The sequence below is a fragment of the Corythoichthys intestinalis genome, chromosome 12 (genome assembly GCF_030265065.1).
Source record: "Corythoichthys intestinalis isolate RoL2023-P3 chromosome 12, ASM3026506v1, whole genome shotgun sequence".
NCBI classification, from domain to species: domain Eukaryota; kingdom Metazoa; phylum Chordata; class Actinopteri; order Syngnathiformes; family Syngnathidae; genus Corythoichthys; species Corythoichthys intestinalis.
Window position 1 is genome coordinate 43208950 of NC_080406.1, and position 21064 is coordinate 43230013.

The 21064-nt window shown below is 39.5% G+C and overlaps 1 protein-coding gene across 1 annotated transcript in view; it reads right to left on the reverse strand.

Moving 5' to 3' along the window:
- The window catches only part of LOC130927220 (solute carrier family 12 member 8-like), a 44580-nt gene that overhangs the window by 12053 nt on the left and 11463 nt on the right, over positions 1-21064 (reverse strand). The window contains exons 6-9 of the mRNA XM_057852892.1: positions 10156-10269; positions 9993-10080; positions 3670-3757; positions 3097-3243 (exon numbers count right to left, since the gene is read on the reverse strand). Coding sequence (XP_057708875.1) covers positions 3097-3243; positions 3670-3757; positions 9993-10080; positions 10156-10269 — 437 coding nt within the window. The remainder of the gene's footprint in view (positions 1-3096; positions 3244-3669; positions 3758-9992; positions 10081-10155; positions 10270-21064) is intronic.

Here is a 21064-nt window from a genome sequence, read left to right on the forward strand (position 1 = left end):
CAGAGTGATCATGGGCCTCTTGGCTGCATCTCTGATCAGTTTTCTCCTTGTTTGAGAAGAAAGTTTGGCAGGACGGCCGGGTCTTGGTAGATTTGCAGTGGTCTGATGCTCCTTCCATTTCAATATGATGGCTTGCACAGTGCTCCTTGAAATGTTTAAAGCTTGGGAAATCTTTTTGTATCCAAATCCGGCTTTAAACTTCTCCACAACAGTATCTCGGACCTGCCTGGTGTGTTCCTTGGTTTTCATAATGCTCTCTGCACTTTAAACAGAACCCTGAGACTATCACAGAGCAGGTGCATTTATACGCAGACTTGATTACACACAGGTGGATTCTATTTATCATCATCGGTCATTTAGGACAACATTGGATCATTCAGAGATCCTCACTGAACTTCTGGAGTGAGTTTGCTGCACTGAAAGTAAAGGGGCCGAATAATATTGCACGCCCCACTTTTCAGTTTTTTATTTGTTAAAAAAGTTTAAATTATCCAATAAATGTTGTTCCACTTCACAAGTGTGTCCCACTTGTTGTTGATTCTTGACAAAAAAATTAAATTTCATATCTTTATGTTTGAAGCCTGAAATGTGGCGAAAGGTTGCAAGATTCAAGGGGGCCGAATACTTTTGCAAGGCACTGTATACAGTGCTGCTCGAAAGTTTGTGAACCCCACAGCGATGGTCAGATTTTTTGTAAAAAAAACTAAAATAACCTTATTAAATGTTAAGTTATACCCAAATCCACAATACTGACATTCCAAATAATGGACTGAAACAAAAGAAATAGTTATATTGTCATTCTTTATTTAACAAAAGTGGTTGATTTAAGAAAAACTCAGATATCATGTGTGCAAAAGTATGTGAACCCCTTCAGTTAATAGGATATTGCGCCTCCTTTTGCAGAGATTACCTCAACCAAACGGTTTCTGTTGTGACTAATCAGCCTCTCACATCTACTTTGGGGGATTTTTGCCCATTCTTCCTTGCAGAACGCAGTCAGTTGAGAGAGGTTTGATGGGCGTCTGGCATGAACTGCTCGCTTCAGGTCCCGCCACAGCATTTCAATGGGATTTAGGTCAGGACTTTGACTGGGCCAGTCCAGAACACGAATCTTCTTCTTTTTCAGCCATTCCTTGGTTGTATTGCTGGAATGCTTTGGATCATTATCATGTTGCATGATCCACCTTCTGCCAAGCTTTAACTTCAAAACAGATGGCGTCAGGTTATGTTCTAGGATTTGACAATATTCCTCAGAATTCATGATTCCCTGGACTATGTGGAGTTGTCCAGGTCCTGAGGATGAAAAGCAAGCCCAGATCTTGACATTCCCACCTCCATGCTTCACTGTTGGGAGAAGGTTCTTTTGGTGGTATGCAGTGTTGACTTTTCGCCAGACATGGCGGTTTTGGTTGTGACCAAACAGTTCAATTTTGCACCTACATCAGTTGATGAAAACTCTTTTTAATTTAGTCTCGACAACACAACTGTTAAAAAAACAAAAAAAAACTACTGAATTGATTGATTAGGAAATCAGGTTGAAATAATAGAAAATTCCAAAATGTTGAGGGGGTTCACAAACTTTTGAGCAGCACTGTATATACATCTTGACACTGTTAGTGTTCAACCCTCCGTTCAAGCTCAGTTGTTGTTGAAGCTTTTGAAAGCTTAGGTTTAAAGGAGTTTAAAATCTCCATCTTGCCTCCTCAGGTGTAGTTTTGGCTAAGCAAAGCAAAGAACCGTCTCTAAGGTACTAGTCACATGATTTGTTTGAAAAATAATTTTGACCCATTATGAATACTTTGTAGAATTCTTGCTCATTTCATTCATTTTTGTTGTTTGTTTTATTGCTTTACAACTTTTATAGACAACATTTTAACAGCTAGGTCTTTATTTTAAAGAGCATGAGGAAGAATTTTTTTTTTCCTCAGAGTAATCGTGGGTTTAATTAGTCGGTGGCGTTGAGTTCAACAAATTACGTGTAGTTTGTCAGTTAATAGTTAGTTTCAGGGCTCTTGAGTGGCTAAGCTACCGCGAATCAATGGTGCCTGCTTAGCATGCCAATAAAATTGATATTAAGAGATCTAACATATAGTCAAATGAATTAAAAATGCAGATCATTGTTCGAAATACCCATGCGGCCAAAATAATGTCACACCAAATTGCTGTAATGCATTTCATTCTGGAGGACAATTTTTTTTTTTTTTTTATAGATGTTTAGTGCTTTGCCCACTCAGGTTCAGTCTGCCGGGGAGTCCCTTTTGTTCCTAACTTCCTACACAAAAAAATCTGCGGTGAAAAAAACGATGTGATATCACTCTGTCATGTTTGCCTAGACAGCCTGTCCCCTGCAGATCTGCTGGATTAAAAATGTCGCTGTTCATACTACAATTATTGACATGTAATGTTATTAAAACACAGCACAACACACTATTGATTCCATGGGTCATCGGTGATTCTCGTGTGCGCATATGATTTTTTTTTTTTATTGGTATATTAAGCAGGCACCATTGACTCGTGCTAGCTTAGCCACTCCAGAGCCCTGAAACTAAGAAATAACTGACAAACTGCACGGAATTTGTTGAAATCCACTCCACCGACTAATTAAACCCCCACTAACTCGAACATTAAGCCATATTTTAAAATTTCTGACCGACCCCCCCCCAATCTCTGCCTATGCAGTACATCACGTGTCCCTATTGTTGGTCTCCTGTATCTATAGTTGTTGGAAACATGGCATAATAGCTATTATTTTGCTATTTTGGGATTTTTCCCCCCCCAAAATGCCAGCTTAAAAAAAAAAAAAGTATTTAACTCATTTCTGCCTTTGACAAAAATAGATGTTAAATTCATTCAAACTATGACAATTGGCTGTGCATGCTCATGTTTCAGTGCCAATCTTTTTTGACTGGGAGGTGCGCATCTTTCTATCGGTCCAAATGGATTGGACGTATAACGCTGTCAGTGTCAGCCAATGAGATAAATGAGTGCCCTATAAAGTGTTAAATGCGGTCTTAAAATCATTAATTCAAGTATATAGGCGGCCTATCAATTTCCAGGTAATGTTTTATCATTTATAACTCTTTTTATCCAACCCACCCCTCTTCCAAGAAAGGCCAGTGCAGGGATGACCTTCTCTTGGGCGATGCACTGTAGGATCCTGGGTGCTCCGTATAGGCCGCCCATGCAGGAAGCCAGGGAGGAGACATAAAGGCCGAGCAGAAACAGGAAACCCACCAAGGAGACCTGAAGGAAGGGAGAAAACAAACAGAGGCTGGAAGAGGATAGGGTGGGGTGCGAGCTACACCCTGCTCAGTTCCGCTCTAGTCAGACCTTAAAAAAAAAAACAGGCGCTAACCCGGATGAACAGGTCAAGGTTAATCAGTCCATTTGTGATGTATTTAACTTTAGTCATTACCGAAGCTTGCATTATGTCACTGCATTTTACTATAAATACATCGATTGCATGCTTTGGGAACAAAAAGAGGTCAAAAAGAGGCTTCCGGGGAAAGTTGATTACTTGTTTGAGAACAGGTTTTAATGTTACTTATGCCAATTTTGTATTTTTTGACATTAGTCATGTTTGAAATACTGGTTAAGTTCATGATAGCAAAAAGGTTTTTGGTTAAATGAAACCTTTAACATCTCGGCGGTGTAGGGTTGGATTGTCACCTTTTCTGCTATCAAGAAGTCATAGCGTAAAGCTTCTCTGCTGCATATGGCCCCGAGGAGGAAGACAAAGACCAGATACAGGAACCACCTGTGGGTCACCAGCAGTGCACCACACTTATTCAACAAGTTTTCCATTCATGTTACTGTATGAAACAGAGGTTTGGGGTTTGTTCTCTTCAGTGACTTTAGCCTTATAAATAAGAGTTGAGTTAGCTTGTTGTTTTTAAAATGCCACCACTCTTACAATGCCACGTGACAGCTTGTTTTCTTGTCAATGGAGCATTTTAAAATAGATAAGTTTTTTTATTCAACCATATTCCTTTCAACATTATGAAATACTCACACCAGAGCTGGACCAGCCTAAAACTTTCGTTCAAAATTTGATTTACGCCCCGCCCACCACCACAACCACACACATACACACACGTTATAAAGAAGACGATAAGAACAAAGGACAGAGAAAACTGAAAACAAGTTTAACCCTCCATGAGGCAGTCATTGAACTCATTGGCTGCCATTGACAGAGCTAGACATCTACAATAATCCATTTTGATTGGGAAAGGTGAATAAACACTTGTTCATCCCATGATTATTTCAGTGAAATTAATCCAAGTGACTATTTTTGGTCATTGATAAAAAAAAAAATATATATATATATATATATATTTATTTATTTATTTCTATACATACACATAAAGCTCCGGTGTCAACATACAGCGGGGCAAATAAGTATTTAGTCAACCACCAATTGTGCTCCTTCTTGAAATGATTAGAGAGGCCTGTAATTGTCAACATGGGTAAACCTCAACCATGAGAGACAGAATGTGGGGAAAAAAATAGAAAATGACATTGTTTGATTTTTAAAGAATTTATTTCCAAATCAGAGTGCAGAATAAGTATTTGGTCACCTCCAAACAAGCAAGATTTCTGGCTATCAAAGAGGTCCAACTTCTTCTAACGAGGTCTAACGAGGCTCCACTCGTTACCTGTATTAATGGCACCTGTTTTAACTCATTATCGGTATAAGAGACACCTGTCCACAAGCTCAGTCAGTCACACTCCAAACTCCACTATGGCCAAGACCAAAGAGTGGTCGAAGAACACCAGAGACAAAATTGCAGACCTGCACCAGGCTGGGAAAACTGAATCTGCAATAGATAAAACGCTTGGTGTAAAGAAATCAACTGTGGGAGCAATTATTACAAAAGAAAAGACATGCAAGACCACTGATAATCTCCCTTAATCTGGAGCTCCATGCAAGATCTCAACCCGTGGCGTCAAAATGACAACAAGAACGGTGAGCAAAAATCCCAGAACCACACGGGGGGACCTAGTGAATGACCCACAGAGTGCTGGCACCACAGTAACAAAGGCTACTATCAGTAACACAATGCGCCGCCAGGGACTCAAATCCTGCACTGCCTGACGTGTCCCCCTGCTGAAGAAAGTACACGTCCAGGCCCGTCTGCGGTTCGTTAGAGAGCATTTGGATGATCCAGAAGAGGAGTGGGAGAATGTGTTATGGTCAGATGAAACCAAAATAGAACTTTTTGGTAGAAACACAGGTTCTCGTGTTTGGAGGAGAAAGAATACTGAATTGCATCCGAAGAACACCATACCCACTGTGAAGCATGGGGGTGGAAACATCATGCTTTGGGGCTGTTTTTCTGCAAAGGGACCAGGACGACTGATCTGTGTAAAGGAAAGAATGAATGGGGCCATGTATCGAGAGATTATGAGTGAAAATCTCCTTCCATCAGCAAGGGTATTGAAGATGAGACGTGGCTGGGTCTTTCAGCATGACAACGATCCCAAACACACAGCCAAGGCAACAAAGGAGTGGCTTCGTAAGAAGCATTTCAAGATCCTGGAGTGGCCTAGCCAGTCTCCAGATCTCAACCCCATAGAAAATCTGTAGAGGGAGTTCTGTGTTGCCCAACGACAGCCCCAAAACATCACTGCTCTAGAGGAGATCTGCATGGAGGAATGAGCCAAAATAGAGCAACAGTGTGTGAAAAGCTTGTGAAGAGTTACAGAAAAGGTTTGGCCTCCGTTATTGCCAAACAAAGGGTACATAACAAAGTATTGAGATTAACTTTTGGTATTGACCAAATACATATTTTCCACCATGATTTGCAAATAAATTATTTAAAAATCAAACAATGTGATTTTCTGTTTTTTTTCCCCACATTCTGTCTCTCATGGTTGAGATTTACCAATGTTGACAATTAAAGGCCTCTCTAATATTTTCAAGAGGGATAACTTGCACAATTAGTAGTTGACTAAATACTTATTTGCCCCACTGTATGTCAAAAACACATTTTGGGTTATATAGGCCACAAGATTAACATTTGTCCAACAAGTGTGGCAAAAATGACCCAAAATGTGATGTCCACATATACAGACGTCGGTATTGTTAATAATGGCGTTGGAATATAAAGGCATTTCTAACGGTGTAATTTCAGTAGTGTATAATCTGATTACTTTTCCCATCCTTGCAACGCCATTACTGAGGATTTGAAGGGGCACGTGACTACAGTTTGGCTGAATTAAACACGAGTTGTCTAATTTTGTCACAGTTTTTTTGGAGGGAGCAGAGCTGGAGGGGAGTGGTGACGCTGTTTCATGATGTTGAAAGGCTAGGTGGCCCGGAGCATTAGCATAGTTTTCGCCTTCTCGTTAGCATTAGCATTTAGCATAGCGAGCGTCATCTTTTTAAATTTTTTAATTTTTAAAAATTTATTTATATATATTTTTTTACATACAGTTTATGCCGTCCCGGTGGGTACATTTAATTGAAAATAATGTTCCATTTTCCTGCTGAGTGTGCATTATCATCACCAAGTTGGTGTTGTCCTTGTAGAAGCTACAGGGTGAGGCAGAGCAACTTGCTAATTTATGTTTGGCGCCCTGAAGTGATGGTTGCTCTGAGGAATGTAGGGATGGACTTATTTGAGAGGGTGGGGCTTAAAGTTTGGTTCTTAACGTGTGTTATTTTTTTTTTGTGTGTTTATTTTTCAGGAACCCCAGTGAGCATCATGGAATGAACGAAGTTAGAATGTTGAGGCATTTTTTTCAAGCGAGCAATAAAATCGCGTGGATTAAGTTCCTGCACCATAGCTAATTTGTAGGGATGAAATTTCAATTTTTCATGGAGGATTCGTCTCACAGAATGAGCAGACAACCCAAGAGCAGATGCATGTTCGCGGGCAGACCGTCAGGGAGATCACAAAACAGATTGGTTCACCACGTCAATGTTTTGGGGTGACCTTACTATTCGTAGGAGGCCAGGCTTCTTTTTCTTTACATCACCCGTTTCCATGAAGTTGTTTACCCATGAAACAATCGATTGCCAGCCAGGAACATGACCACGGAGGTCAATATTGAAATGTCTACGGAATGCACGTTGCGTTGCGAAAATTAAGCGACCAATTGAAAAAAAAAAGTCCTCAACAGTGAAAGCGCGTTCCAACTTCGTCCACTCCATGATGCTCACTGGGGTTCCTGAGAAATAAACACAAAATAAATAACGCACGTTAAGAACCAAACTTTAAGCCCCACCCTCTGAAATAAGTCTATCCACACCATCCTCAGAGAAATTATCGCTTCAGGGCGCCAAACTTAAATAAGCTGGTCGCTCTGCCCCACCCTGTACAATATCATATATGTTTTCTTTATTACCAAATATAGTCACTTGCCCTTAACCTTTTGTTGTTTGATGTTTTGATGTTTTTTAGAGCAAAAAAAGACATATTTTTCAATATGCATTTGAGGCTCTGAATCTATCTATATACAGTGCCTTGCAAAAGTATTCGGCCCCCTTGAACCATGCAACCTTTCGCCACATTTCAGGCTTCAAACATAAAGATATAAAATTTTAATTTTTTGTCAAGAATCAACAACAAGTGGGACACAATCGTGAAGTGGAACAAAATTTATTGGATAATTTAAACTTTTTTAACAAATAAAAAACTGAAAAGTCGGGCGTGCAATATTTTTCGGCCCCCTTGCGTTAATACTTTGTAGCGCCACCTTTTGCTCCAATTACAGCTGCAAGTCGCTTGGGGTATGTTTCTATCAGTTTTGCACATCGAGAGACTGACATTGTTGCCCATTCTTCCTTGCAAAACAGCTCGAGCTCAGTGAGGTTGGATGGAGAGTGTTTGTGAACAGCAGTCTTCAGCTCTTTCCACAGATTCTCGATTGGATTCAGGTCTGGACTTTGACTTGGCCATTCTAACACCTGGATACGTTTATTTTTGAACCATTCCATTGTAGATTTGGCTTTATGTTTTGGATCATTGTCCTGTTGGAAGATAAATCTCCGTCCCAGTCTCAGGTCTTGTGCAGATACCAACAGGTTTTCTTCCAGAATGTTCCTGTATTTGGCTGCATCCATCTTCCCGTCAATTTTAACCATCTTCCCTGTCCCTGCTGAAGAAAAGCAGGCCCAAACCATGATGCTGCCACCACCATGTTTGACAGTGGGGATGGTGTGTTCAGGGTGATGAGCTGTGTCGCCAAACATATCGTTTTGCATTGTGGCCAAAAAGTTCAATTTTGGTTTCATCTGACCAGAGCACCTTCTTCCACATGTTTGGTGTGTCTCCCAGGTGGCTTGTGGCAAACTTTAAACGAGACTTTTTATGGATATCTTTGAGAAATGGCTTTCTTCTTGCCACTCTTCCAGGCCAGATTTGTGCAGTGTACGACTGATTGTTGTCCTATGGACAGACTCTCCCACCGCAGCTGTAGATCTCTGCAATTCATCCAGAGTGATCATGGGCCTCTTGGCTGCATCTCTGATCAGTTTTCTCCTTGTTTGAGAAGAAAGTTTGGAAGGACGGCCGGGTCTTGGTAGATTTGCAGTGGTCTGATGCTCCTTCCACTTCAATATGATGGCTTGCACAGTGCTCCTTGAGATGTTTAAAGCTTGGGAAATCTTTTTGTATCCAAATCCGGATTTAAACTTCTCCACAACAGTATCTCGGACCTGCCTGGTGTGTTCCTTGGTTTTCATAATGCTCTCTGCACTTTAAACAGAACCCTGACACTATCACAGAGCAGGTGCATTTATACGGAGACTTGATTACACACAGGTGGATTCTATTTATCATCATCGGTCATTTAGGACAACATTGGATCATTCAGAGATCCTCACTGAACTTCTGGAGTGAGTTTGCTGCACTGAAAGTAAAGGGGCCGAATAATATTGCACGCCCCACTTTTCAGTTTTTTATTTGTTAAAAAAGTTTAAATTATCCAATAAATGTTGTTCCACTTCACGATTGTGTCCCACTTGTTGTTGATTCTTGACAAAAAAAAATAAATTTCATATCTTTATGTTTGAAGCCTGAAATGTGGCGAAAGGTTGCAAGATTCAAGGGGGCCGAATACTTTTGCAAGGCACTGTATATTTGAGGTGTGGCGATACACACAAGTCACAGTTCAGTATGTACCTCTGTACGGGGGTCATGGTTTGGTCCGGGTTAAGTACAACAGGAAAACAAAAAGGCTTTTTTCCTCACAGCATTTGAGTTTTTATACCGTTACATTCTTTTATACCGTTGGTGAATTTTTGTTTTTAAATTTAAAAAGTTATTTTTTTTAATTTATTTATTTTTTTTATGAAGAAATCAGTTCAATTCAATCCGTTAATGCAAACATCTTTGATGTGAACGATCTTATTTAATGTATAATGTAATAACGTGCAGAACATGAAAAGTAACGTCAGTTACTTTGCTGATTAACGGCTCTTTCAATGATGTAAATGAGTTACTAACGCAATTATTTTTTGGAAGAAGTAATTTGTAACTAGTTTTTTTAAAGTAAGATTAACAACACTGACGGACGCTAGGTGTAAGTTACAATGTTAATAGATAAATAAGATAAAGATACATACTGTAGATTAAAGTTTTTCATAGTAATTAACACATTGCCCGCTATTGCAAAGGATAGACATCCAATTAATTTAAACTGGGAGGACTTGCTGTGAATTGCTCATCTTGAAGTGCCATTGACAGAGCCAGATTTCATCATTCATCCGCCCCTGCCAGTCAAAATGGAATGGATGTCTAAGACCGTCAATGGGAGCCAATGCATGCCCTACAAAGGGCCAATACCAGCAGTTCGACTTCTCAGCACAGGATGGATGCAGCCAAAATTAACACTTTTATTTGATAATTTTCATCTTGTGCATAGTTGCTCGTCAAGATTGATATTTCAATCTATCATAGTAAAACACTTTTTCCCTGTCCTGTCTCTTTTCTTGTTTTTTTAGTAAACCATTTTGTTGTGTGGGTTTGAATGTGTGTTCCTCATACGAGGTAAAGACAGCCGCCAGTGTTCCCACAGGGATGTTGTGTTCTGCTCGCTGCAGGTCTGGGCTCATGTTGAAGCCTGACATAACACCTACAGACAATGCACAGAGGAATGTAAACAGACTACTGTAATGTTGCACTTAAGTCAACGGGTAGGCACACCCACCTGTAGCAGCAGGGAAGAAGACCCCAAATACCGTGAAGAAATTTTCTCCTGAGCTGTAATCAGGCAGCGTGTTGCGGCTGAGCAGACCAAATGAATAACCAGTGAAACCATGCGCTAAAATATGAGGCAGAGCAACAGGAAGTTCATCGTTATGGAAACTCATCACGTATGTCATCCAATGTGATAAATTGAGCTATCTTGGTTGTGAATTTCTTAACTTTTTGCTGTCACTGGAGATTTTATCTTTGTTCTGGAAAGTTTGTTACAGTTGTGTAAATATATAGTATAAAACTTATAATAGTTTTTGGAGGGGAATATCCTTGTACCGCTGGATCATTTTGTTTCTCTGTACCCCTTATAATTAAAAAATGAATATACATTTTAAATAGGGCTGTCAAAATGATCACGTTAAAGGGCGGTAAGTAATTTTTAATAATTAATCATGTTAAAATATTTGACGCATTTAACACACATGCCCCGCTCAAACAGATTAAAATGAGAGCACAGTGTCATGTCCATTTGTTACTTGTGTTTTTTGGTGTTTTGTCGCTCTGCTGGCGCTTGGGTGCGACTGATTTTATGGGTTTCAGCACCATGAGCATCGTGTAATTATTGACATCAACAATGGCGAGCTACTAGTTTATTTTTTGTTTGAAAATTTTACAAATTTGATTAAAATGAAAACATTAAGAGGGGTTTTAATATAAAATTTCTATAACTTGTACTAACATTTATCTTTTAAGAACTACAAGTCTTTCTATCCATGGATCGCTTTAACAGAATGTTAATAATGTTAATGCCATCTTGTTGATTTATTTTCATAATAAACAAATACAGTACTTATGTACAGTATGTTGAATGTATATATCCGTCTTGTGTCTTATCTTTCAATTCCAACAATAATTTACAAAAAATATGGCATATTTTATAGATGGTTTGAATTGCGATTAATTACGGTTAATTCATTTTTAAGCTGTGATTAACTCGATTAAAATTTTTAATCGTTTGACAGCCCTAATTTTAAACACCTACTCTTTTTCATCCGATTCTGATCGTCTAAGAATGATGTGATCAGATGCTTATTCAATAATATCCAAAAAGGTTTTTGAGCGAATGTTTACTTTTTACTTTTTGATCAACCCTAAGTGAAAATATCCATTGTGCTTTACAAAGCCGTGTAACTGCACCACCCTTCACTCAACATGTGTCTTTACTTCCAAATTGCACATGGACAGATTGTCCAGCATTGCTGGAGGCCTTTTATTGACTCTGAAGTGCTCCGCCAACACCGGACATTTCCCCCTTGATTATCTTGCGATGGGAAAGAATGTGTTCTCTCAGATTAATGACATGTTTATCCAAAAGGAAGTAACCACCCAGTTCAGAAGCTGCACAGTTTCCAAGTTTGAACAAAAAGAGAGGGAGACGCCGTGAACGTTTTTCTTTTGTTTCTAAAGGACAACAGAAACCCAAAACAGCTGGATGTAGAGGTTATGAAGTGCCTGTAACAAAGGACAGGAATTCCAAAAGAATATAAAAAGTGATCCAATTGAACTGCCGTGGTTGGCATTGAACGATCGTGTTTCAGTGACACTGACTGCGCTAGACGCCCAATCCAAGCATTCGATTAATCATTTTAGCCTTAAAATCAATTAAATATTGATATGGGATATTTTGATGAATTGTTTCAGCTTTATAATGAAGTAAATTTTAATACAGTGCTGGCCAAAAGTATTGGCACCACTGCAATTCTGTCAGATAATGCTCAATTTCTCCCAGAAAATGATTGCAATTAGAAATGCTTTGGTAGTAATATATTCATTTTTTTTTTTTTTTTTGCAATGAAAAAACACAAAAGAGAATAATTAAAAAAAAAAAAAAAAAATTATTCACAATCAATCACAAAGTCCCGATCCGATACAGAAAAGAAAAAAAAACTTTATTTTTTTCCTTTTTAATTTGAACAAAAGTTCCAAACATGTCACAGTACTGTACTTTTTACAGTACTTCTTCTTCCGCTTTTTCCAGGAGTGTTGCAGTGCAGAAAACATATATATCTGCATCTCTGAATTATTTTGTTACTTTTAGCCCTTAAAAAGAAAAAATATACAGTATATGTAAATTAGGCCTGAATGATATTGGGAAAAAATTAACTTCGCGATATACAGTATATTGCCAAGGCTCTACAATTACTTTTTGCATTAGTTGCACTGGTGCACTTGTTTCTTAAGGTGCCCCAGCACAAAACGTAGGCGCACCCACATTTTTCGTTGCATCACCTTTAACGCCATACTTTTAATCACGTGCCATAACATTCATATACTGTAATTCATATCAGTGAATCCACTCACACTTTGACAGTCACACCACCGAGAACAGCCTCTAGACAACGAAGATTGACTAATCAATGATTAACACATTTGGGCCTCTGATCAGAGAGCTACAGAGCCTTCACTCGCCAGATCAAACCTGTTAATCATCGTTAACTTTAAGTAGCAAATTCCAGCTGCCTTCTGACCATGAAAAGCAGCAGGAGGGAGACTGAGAGGCTGTACGAGCATGAAGCAGAAAAACAAATATATTTTTAAACTTAAAAACTCTATCCTTTTCACCCGATTCCGAACCTTTTGAAAAATGGCGTAAGCGGCCCGTTTTCCAACCACGTGATCAGATCGGGACATCCCTAGTGCGGACGCTAACTGATACATGCTAATCGTTTGTGTGGATTGTTATTGATGTATCAGTAGCTAGTTATAAACTCAAATTTGAATTGCTGTTATTGAAGATGAAAGTGATTTAATTTCATTTTTATTTTAGTTTAATTATGCAAGTGTTAAGGTCATAAACAGCTGAATAAAGTCAGCAAACCACACGGACGTCTGACATCGTCATTTCGGAGCTTAGCTCACTGTCTAGCTGGGACTTAGCCCCAACGTCTTGGCGAAGACAGTACAATCAAGTATAATACAGTGATTCCTTGTTTTTCGCGGTTAACGGGGATCAGAACTGGCCGCGATAAGTGAAAAACCGCAATGTAGGGTCCCCCCCCAAATAACGAATTTTTGTGTGTGTGTGTTTAATGCAGTGCTTCTCAATTATTTTCTGTCACGCCCCCCCAAGGAAGCCGTAAATGTTTCGCGCCCCCCCCAAACTCTCTGCCGCCACTGTAAATAAAATAAGTATCATTTGTCTATAAAGTTACTATCATAAATATGCATCTGCCTAACATTGTCTTTTTTTTTTCTAATAAAGAAAAAAAGTAACATAGATCAACTTAAAATAAAGTATAACTTTATTAACATTGTTTTGTTTGTAACAGAGAAGACTTGACGTGCATCAATTTGCCTGAATTAAAAAAAAAAAAGTCACATCCAAACTGTAAAAAATACACTCAAGGTACATTTTTGACCATTTGATACAGAAAAATAAAATGTAATAAAATCAGTAAGCAATAACAAATTAAAATTGATTAGAAACATTCACTCATGAGGACAATATGCCCAAAAAATTGACCGAAAAAACAAAACTGAATAAAAGAAAAAAAAAGTGTACTTGGACAGGACAGTTTTTATTTTTGCTGCTCACAGTATTTACCTCCTTTGCAATGGTGTGGAGTTATTTTGCAATGAGCATGCTAACAATGCTCACTGGATTATTGATATAACACTGACAAAGCAGGACGATTGTTGGCAATATTCGGCACGTTTTCACTGAAAAACAATCAAGCGGCTTATCAATGAGATTGGGGTCTAATGTCTTTAAGTGGCGTCTTAATTGATTTGGCTTCTGGCTGTCCGCTATAATTATTTTTAGACACAGTAAACAGTGGTCTTTCCTCATCACCCACTATATTAAAAGTCAAAGCTAAAAGGCAAACAGCACGAAAAAAGCGAATTCTCGGCGGCCGAGGTAGAACCGTAGGTGAGGGCAGTCGTCGTGACGATCCCAAGCCGAAAATGGCACTTCTCGGGCGGCGACGTGAGAACCGGACAAGACAGTGGGTCGCTGCGTGAGTGAGTCCGGTCGGAAAACGGCGGTGGCACACTGCTCTTCATATCTGTTTTCCGTGTGTGCTGAGTGCGCTTCCTTAGTTCAAAAATACTGCGCGCACTCTGAAAATGAGAGCGCCACTGCCACCTACTGAGTGGATGTGCAAGTACACTTTATTCCAGTACAGCAAAAAAACAAAAAAAAGCATGTTCCCCGAGGTCACATGCGCCCCCCCTGGCATCGCTCTGCGCCCCCAGGGGGGGCCCCACTATTTGAGAAGTACTGGTTTAATGTATTTATTCAGATTTTGCATTGGAAAGAGATAACATACAATATGTTTTTTCCCCACTTTTTTCCCCAAAGTATAATTAAGAAAAAATATGTACATATATACACTACCGTTTAAAAGTTTGGGTCAAAGCGACCCCAAACTTTTGAACCATAGTGTATCATATGGGATTTTTCATTATGTACACTACGGTTCGGTTTGGTCTCAATATTGGTAGGGACGATATCACAGCATCACCTGCATGTACACCTTTTGCTGGGGACGGGACTTTAAAAAGACCATTAGTAAGACCAAACAGATTGGGTGAATGTAGGGTCAGAGCTGCATTTCTCACAAATATGAATCTAATTAATTGATTCGCTAAATGATCAATGCCTTCACGTAAAACACTACTGCTTTTGTCCACAAGCATAGCCAAACTCAACAAAAAATGAAAGCTTATTTGGGCTGCTTTAAGACCACGTAAATAAAATCAAAATAAAAATTGGGGAGAAGGAGGTTAACCTCGGTTCGCTACATTTCTCACAGTTTAATTAACATTAACAGTAGAAAAAACATACAGGAGGATATTTCTCTCTATAGCAGCTTCCTATTTGAGTTTGGTAAATTCACACAGATTAATGTAATGTTAACTCTGATGCAGGTCAGACTTTCAGTAGCAAAAACATTGATGTCTTTTTACATTACTTACAGTGGCTGCTGCTGGCAGGAAAAAAACTAATATTCGTCGTCTTAGAAGGGGCGGCATGTATTAGTGTCGGGGCTTTGATTGCGTGTGTGTGGGGGGGGTAAAGTCATCGCGAATCAAACGCGTGTTTGAGGGGAAAAAAATCGACTGGCACATTCAGAAAGTGAAAATGGGTCAATGTAAGTTCGAACAGAATGAAAGTTAATTCATTTAATAGTGGTAGGGTCAATTCTATACTTACAACCTATGGGAAGGCAATCTAAATGACCTACTTTATATAACTGAAGCCATTATATAATGCAAATAAGGTTGCTTAAAAGCTGGTGGAGACAATATGAGCATCCTGAAAAGTTGGTAGTGTTATGGCCTACCGTGCCTATGCAAACCTACGCCCTTGGTATTTATTGGTTTAGAGATGCAAACGCATCATGTCCTTTAGCACAGGGGTCCGCATCTGCCGGGCCACGGACCGGTACCGGTCCGTGCAGAAATGATAATTTAACAACGACCGCATTCTGGCAGAATTAACCCTGTGCTTAACACACCAATATCCCTGTCTACTCTAGATATAATACTACGGGATAGATTAGAATGTTGTCATAGAACTCCATTGACTGGACTGCTAGCAGTACATCTTGTTTGTGTATATAATATATCTATGTGCGCTTGTCCTCGATAATAATGTATTGCTAGGCCGCGGGCGCAGCACATTTGTTCCCGGAAATAATTAGCCCCCACACGAGCGAAGATGACTGGAAAAAAGACGTCTTTGGAGATTTTTTTATGGCGAAAATGGCACCTGACGAGCCTAAAACCTCAAAGACCCACGAACTGCAAAGGAGTGGATTCGTGACCCATTTGTGAATAAACCGAGTGATTAGAGCATGTGCAACAGTAAGATCAACTTGTAGTAATCGCAACTGACGGCGACCTTATTAAACGTACATTTGAGACAATAACTCTACCGAGGTTCTGGATTAAAGTTATTTTGGAATATCCTGACATCGCTACAAGAGCATTGAAAACCTTGCTACAATTTCCAACATCGTATCTTTGTGAAGCGGGCTTCTTAATGAATGTTTAACGACAAGGCAGAGTCGTTAATGGTGAGAGCGGTGTGAAGTTGTTGTGTGCAGCTTACATGGAAGGATGTATCTGAGGCAGGGGTCGCGTTAACTGAATATTTTCCGTCGTTGACCGGTTTTTTAAAACGGTGACGGAAAAAAATAAAATCCGTCCGTCATTTTGACAGGTTGCAATTCACACCCCAGACCACAGGGTGGCGAATGAGCATATTAATTAGCTATTGTCTCTCTTAATGCATGACGTCGTTGGCTATTCTGTCAGAATATTGTAGCGTCACCGGGGTCTGGCGGTGGCACCGTGATTGACACATCAACGCGAGGTTCTTACTGGTGCACCCGGTGTGCCAGCGCGTCATCCAATTAGTGGACTAGATTGCCGCATGCATGCCTCCTATTAAGGCGTGTTTTTCTGCTCGTTAACATTAATAATCAAAATGGTGAAGGCGTGTGTGGCGGTTGGTTGCAGTAACAGAGAAGATAGACAGAGAGACTTGAAGTTCTACCGCATTCTGAGAGACCCGAAGAGGAGAGCGAGATGGACTGCTGTAATTCGACAAGAAATCTGGGCACCAAACGATCACCACAGACTAGGGATGGGAATTGATAGGATCTTTACGATTCCGATTCCATTATCGATATTGCTTAATGATTCGATTCTTTATCGATTCTCTTATCGATTTTAATTTGGGGAAAAAGAAGAACAAACGTTTTGATTGGCATCGAGTTTGTTTAATCAGAAGTCACAACCTTACAAACTCACAACGAGATCAAAAGAGGCCCAAAGCCTCAATGTTAACTGTGGCAATAAGTGGCAAATACACAAGAATGTGTAACATTTTACTGAAAAATTTATCTAATAGAAATAAAAAATATTGGTATATATTGGCAGATAGGTTGTTGTTCTGCCTTTGGCAATATGTGTTAAAGCAGGGGTCCCCAAACTTTTTCCTGTGAGGGCCACATAACTTTTCCCTTCTCTGATGAGGGGCCGGGGTCAGTTTGTAACAGAAAAAGTGTGACGATTGCAGAAGTGCATAAATGTAAAAAATTATTGTTTTTCAGAAAGCCACAATCAAATAACCCTTTCTGGATTCTTTATAATAATAATCATTAATAATAAAAACACTATTAATTAAATAGATAATAACCAAATAACCCTCTCTGAATTCTTCAAGGAAAAGGCCAGGAAATAAATAACACGATTGAGGAAAAAAAAAAAAATTCAAAATGGCCAGACCAAATGTGGAGGCGTATTTGGGCCGCGGGCCGCAGTTTGGGGACTGCTGAGTTAACGTGTATTATTTTACCATTACATTGAATTGCATGCCTATTAGTTTTTGTGGCGCTTACACGCTCAAGTGGGGGCGCCCTTGCGCTTCCTCACGCGAAGAAGAACGCGCTCACGTGAAGAAGAGCGCGCTTACACCTAAAGAAGAAATGCCGCATCCAAGTGAGTGAGCGAGTTAGTGAGAGAGGGAAACACTTCTACGAGCCTACGTTCTTTGTTAATGTTAATATCTACAGAGGCAACGCCTGTATGTATCATCTTTTGTGTTGTTGTTGTTGTGTTTCCACTCGCGATCGGACACTTAAATCCAGTTGTGTAGTGGTTTGAACGATGTGCTAATGCTAGCGAACGAATGCTAACCATTTGTTATTACTGTTATTAGCAGCTAATCATCGCTGATTTACGTTGATGCAAACCTGTTTGTTATTGGGGACGAAATTGATTTGTTTCATTTCTATTCTTAGTTTCACTCTTCAAGTGATGGTTGAATAAAGTCAGCAAATTATACCAACGTCTTCTGCATCGTCATTTGGGAGTTTAGCTAGCTGTATAGCCAGGACTGAGCCTTAGCCTCTCTGTGAGGACAGCGCAGTCGTATTCCCTCCCGATGCAGTTATCTCCACCTTGCAATGACTGCAAGTCGCTTTGTTGTCATTTTTCCTCGTGAAGTGAGGACACACTTTCGAGCGTTTGAACCTACGTTCTGTCATTGTTATGTTTATGGCTGCAATGCTCGTGCTTACCCGTCGTAACCTTTCATTTTCACACTCTTTCCTGGTGAAGTGTAGTCAAACTTTGGAGCGAGTGGTTCTTGGTGCCATGCTAGTTTGATGCGTCTGGACAACAACACACGTCACGACGCAATACGCATCTTTAGGAATCGTTAAAGGGATCGTTAAGGCTTTTTCATTGTGATGTCGAGGCCTCGAAACACTCGGAACCGGTTCCGAATTGGAATCGGATTTCGATTCCCATCCCTACCACAGACTATGTAGTAGTCATTTTATATCTGGTAAGATGCATTTAATATATATTTAGAAGATTTTGGGCTGACAACCACAATTAAGATCATTGTGTGACGTTGGTGATTGGGGTCTATATAGTTGCGTCTTTTTCTTTGGGGGTGGAGTTGTTGTTTTGTTGGTGTTGTTGGCGGTAAGCAAAGTAAAAGGAGGGAGAAACATACCACGACTTCCGTGTCTAATTTTTCGCCGCCAAGCAAGCGTTACAATATTAATTAAAAATGAATGAAAACTAAATACTATTGAATATGTCATCATTATCATTTTAAAAATTTAAGTGACGGGTAAAAATAGATTATGACCGGATTTTTATGACCCTGTCAGTCAAAATGACAGACAACGAAAATGTCTAGCGCAACCTCTGATCTGAGGAGAACTTTTCTACAAGTCCTTCCATGATCAAACGTAAGTTAATATTCCTTTCTTTCAAGAAAGTTTGTCGGGTTTACTTTGGAATCGCTGCATTTGCGCATTTTGCGGCTATGTTTGATGTTACGCGCACGCGCAGAACCGCATCGTTGCAATTTTTGATGGGTTGTAAAATTTGTCAGAACACCGGTCGGTGGAAAAAAAAGACTCAAAAGACCCAAATAACATCGGTCCGTGGTGAAAAAAAGGTTGGGGACCCCTGCTTTAGTAGCACGCTTACTATAGGTCTGAAGGGGTTAAACAAGAATTAAGTTAAAAAATGCTTGTTTTATTAAATGTTTCATTGAGTATGTCCACTCAAATCCGCACAAGCTTACACACAATGAGTTGCCACAGCAACAGTTTTACAAGTTAAACGATGATTGGCGCATGCGTTGCTTTGAAGCTTAGGCTTCCAAGAGTCTCTGGCAAGATCAAACATTAACGTCTATCAATCATCGTTAACTTTTAATAAGCAACTCCAGTGCACTGCCTGACCAAGAAAAGCGGCAGCAGCGAGAGTGAGATACTACGTACGTAATTGGATCAGGACAGCCTCATTAAATACTGCATTTATTCATTTATTGAAAAAAAATCTGCAATGGACTGAGGGCGCGAAGTTTGAATTTAGACAAGCACCTGGTTTCCTTTGTTCAGATAAATAAAACTTGTATAGAGGGTCCATCCTTAATGCTATGAAAGTGTTATGTAAAGCTCTTTTGCACTGCAGTCTGCCAAATTATTACCGGTACATGTGATTAAGACATGAACAAGACTATTTGCACATATTGTGAAGAAGGGTGTAAAAGAAAATAATGCGACTCCTCTTTTTGTTCTGCATTCCTCCGATACTCAATGGAATGCAGATTGCATGTGTCCGAGGCCTCTCCCTCTGCTTGACCTCTTTGTCACCCAAATCATCAGGCTGTGAGGTTACAGTGGTAGGGCAGGTCCCACTGAGATGACTGGCAGCTGCATATTAGTGAAGAGCGCAGAGATGTTTGGGTTGCAAGGGTAGAAAGTGGCCTCTCATCTGAACTCCAGTTTTATTTCTTTGTCATTTTGCAAATATGTGGGTGAGTCTGGTTAACACCCAAAGGCCGTGACCATAGGACCACATTATAGCTTTCTTCAGGGAAAAGTCTTCAACTACACGGAATGGCTTTGCTTGCATCACAATGGGAATGTTTTGGTCAAACTTGATGTGGTTGCGGTTTCGTAGACAATAACTTGGCAGTAGTGTCGCACTCAAAGAGTCAGAATGAATTACAATTGAGAAATTCTCCTCTTATGGAGCATGACAAAGCTTTGATACTTTCAAAAAAGATGGATAACGCTTAACCACAGTTGATATAAACAAGTAAATGAACTTTTAACTGTAGTTTGAACAACATCAGAAATCGGAAATAAGCTACGGTTACAGACGGTGACAATAAAAGCTTCTCCTTCAGGATGTACTGTAGTTGAGTGTTCAGTGAGTGCAGTTTAATCTGGGTTGTTCCAGCCAGCTAAGGGACTTACTGGCAACCTGCCAACTATGAGGTCACCACAACACACAGCCCATAACTGGAAAAACCTGGACGTGTGATTATTTTAGGTAGTAGTTCCGTATTAGGCTACATAATCTGTTGATCTGCACAAAACGAGTTCAGATTCGCCATATAGAGTAGTTGGATGTTTGATTTGATTTCTTTTTTTATGTATAAATATACACATCACAGTTTAGATACAGATGCAAATTAATTTTGAAATGCCTACTTGAAAAGACATGGATATTGAACGTGTATTTGTAATTCCTTAAAACAGCTAAAAAAAAAAAATAGAATCATGTATATATGCCAAACTGCAATGAGAAATGACTAAATAAAAAGTTTAAATTGTTTCTACCTTAAAATAGATACGGTTTATACAGCACTGTAGGATAAAATAAGTCTCAGTAAATAATGAATAAACAATGGCTTTACTACAAGGGCGTAGGTTTGCATAGGGACCGTAGGGACATAACACTACCAACTTTTCAGGATGCTCACATTGTCCCAACCAACTTTTAAGCAACCTTATTTGCATCATATATATAATGACTTCAGTTACATAAAGTAGGTCAATGTTGTAGGGCTGTCAAAATTATCGCGTTAAAGG